Source organism: Emiliania huxleyi (assembly GCF_000372725.1).
Source record: "Emiliania huxleyi CCMP1516 chromosome Unknown EMIHUscaffold_1620, whole genome shotgun sequence".
In the NCBI taxonomy this organism is placed as follows: Eukaryota; Haptophyta; order Isochrysidales; family Noelaerhabdaceae; genus Emiliania; species Emiliania huxleyi.
Genome location: NW_005200959.1, coordinates 1 through 2,635, shown reverse-complemented (window position 1 = coordinate 2,635; position 2,635 = coordinate 1). Strand labels below are relative to the sequence as shown.

General features: G+C 65.4%; 1 protein-coding gene across 1 annotated transcript; it reads left to right on the top strand.

The window, feature by feature from the left end:
* Nucleotides 1–352: 352 nt before the first annotated feature.
* EMIHUDRAFT_460648 (hypothetical protein) lies at nucleotides 353–2,600 on the top strand (the record flags this gene model as incomplete). Its single annotated transcript, XM_005785205.1, has 5 exons — nucleotides 353–1,093; nucleotides 1,332–1,740; nucleotides 1,805–1,932; nucleotides 2,002–2,076; nucleotides 2,482–2,600. The coding sequence occupies exons 1-5, from the start codon at nucleotides 1,081–1,083 to the stop codon at nucleotides 2,598–2,600; spliced, it is 744 nt and encodes a 247-aa protein (XP_005785262.1). The 5' UTR covers nucleotides 353–1,080.
* Between the last annotated feature and the right edge of the window lie 35 nt (nucleotides 2,601–2,635).

Sequence of the window (2,635 nt, the reverse complement as noted above, 5' to 3'; positions counted from 1 at the left end):
AGACAGTACCTCAGCTCAGGAGGTGTCTTTGTGAACGCCGAGTTCGGTTCGCACTAGTGCGCATGCTAACGCTGCCGTCCCCCACGCAGGGCCGAGCCGAACTAGTGCGGAGCCGGAAGAGGCGCAAACCAGACACCGGTGAAAGCCGTACCCCCATGCATAGAGCGGCCGGGACGGGCAGCCTCGAGTGCATCGGTGGGTGGGGCACACACACACACACACACACGCGCGCGCGCGCGCGCACACAACCACACTCACACACACACACACACAGGTCGTTCGAGCTCCGCGTGAACAGCGCCTTTTTACGATCCTTAAAACCCTCCGTACGGGTATACCCCCCCGATCCCATGATCGCCGCCCTGACTGCCTCGGCGCACGGCTTCAGCTCGACCCCGAAGACGCCCTCGGGCTGTCCTGAGGACCTCTTCGGCTATGTGGACCCGTACACCATGGCCGTGGTCGACTCGAGCGTGGACCCGCTGGTCCTCGCCGACAATTTCGGCTTCGGCCCGGCTGGCGGTGACTTCCTCTACACTGCCACGAAGGCGGCTGTGCTTCACTACCTCCCGTTCCGTAGCGCCGTGCCCAACGCTACCGAGACCCTCACCGAGACCTTCAGCGCTGCCCCGGGCATCACGGGCGATGGCACCTGCCTGCGCCCTGGTCCGCCGGGATGCGGCCAGTACGTCAAGACCACCTACGAAACGGGCTGCCCGTTTCTTGGCCCGGACGCGGACCTGATCCTGGGCGCCATGTCGAACGAGAACGAGGGCCTGAACGAAGACTTCACCTTCACCGGCTGCACCGCGGTGGCGCAGGAGACGCACTGCTTCATGGGGTTCAGTGAGGAGGGCTTCGCTATCAAGGTCGACTGCTCGGTGTGCGAGGCAGAGCGCCGCAAGCTTGCGTCCAAGGAGGCTGTCCCGCTCTCCAAGTACCACCCGCTCGCTTAAGTCGGAGCAGGGATCGCGGCGTGCGTCGATCGCGGCCGGGCGCGTCCTGCACTCCCCCGTGAATGCCGGCTCTAGTAGGACCTCTGAAGGCGCAGCCTCTAGTTCGAATCCTTAGCCCATCCCCATGCGTGTGCCCGGTCGGGTATGTGGGGTGGCCGCGCGCGGACAGCAAGCTTCACTTTACGCCGTCGCCGAGCGAGCCCCGAGCGCGTCGCTTTTGGCACTGAGTGCCAAGCTCTGATGTCAATGTGTTACTGCCGGTGCGCGCTACTCCTGCTTTTGTATTTCTTTTTTTGGCGAGCGCTGCCGTGATTTCTTTTTTCCGTTTCGCTGAAGCTTTTCGATCCATGCTTGCCGCCACCGTCGCCTCCCTAGGCGTCACGATGCCTCCCGTGTCGCCCACCGGCCTCCAGAATCGCATCTGGCGCTGGCGAGGCTTCGACGTGCGGTACCAGTGCATCGGCGACGAGCGTGCGGACGGTCCGGCGGTGCTTTTTGTGCACGGCCTTTTTGTGAACGCGGACCACTGGCGCCGCAACCTGCCCGCGCTCGCCGACGCCGGCTGCCGCTGCTACGCGATCGACCTGCTCGGGTACGGCTACAGCAGCAAGCCGAACCCCCTAAGCGAAGCGGCGAAGGCTGTGAGCGGCGAGAACGGCCGGAGCCTCAGCGCGCCGGTCGCTGACCTTGGCACAGCCGGCGGCGGCACGCGCGAGGGGGTGGAAGTGGAGCTGGCTCACCCGGTCGCGGGCAGCCCGTACAACTTTTACACCTGGAGCGACCTGTACCCTTCTTGTTGGAGCGGAGAGGTGACACTTTTGCGAAATGTCCCGCACGCTCTCTTGTAGGAGCGAGCAGCTCCTCGACTTTGAGGCGGAGGTCATCGGCGGCGACGAGCCCGTCACCCTCGTCGCAAACTCGATCGGGTCGATCAGCGCGCTGCAGGCCGCCATCGACGCGCCCGCACGGATCAACGGTCTCCGCAGCCGTCGGCCCAGGCGCTCCTCATCCCGTCCCTCTGTCCACGAGGAGACCTCTTTGCCAGGCGTGGCGATCGTCAACCCAAACTTTCGAGAGCTGCACGTGAGCGGGCCCAGGGCGCTGGCGTCTGCCCACCGCAGTCTCACCTCCCTCTCCGTGCGCCGTGTCTCTCTTCTCGCAGGCGAGCTGCGCGCTCACGCCCACCTCCGCCCTCCACGCCCACCTCCGCCCTCCACGCCCACCTCCGCCCTCCACGCCCTGCGCCCTCCACAGCCAGCCGGCACCCCTTTCCTGTCTAGGTGAGCGAGCAGCCAGCCCTCCTGCGCCCCCTCCTCGTGCCGATCATCGAGGCGGTGCAGCGCACGCTGCGCGAGAGAGGACAACACCCCCTAGAGCCTTCCCGAGCCTTCCCAGAGCCTTCCCAACACAGTCGTGGAGAACGCAACGCCGCGCGGGAGAGGAACGCTCTCGACGCCCTCGCGGCTTCGCCACCAACGCCGCAGACTCGTCTCGGACCCTTCCTTCCTCTGCACCGCCCCCCCAGGCCAGCCGCTCTTCGACGCGCTCGCCAGGCCGGCGACGGTGCAGCAGATCCTCAAGGAGCCGTACTTCGACGCGGACATGGTGGCGGACGAGCTCGTCGACGTGTTAATCAACTATTAATCAACTATTAACTCACCCTTACTTAACAGGTGACG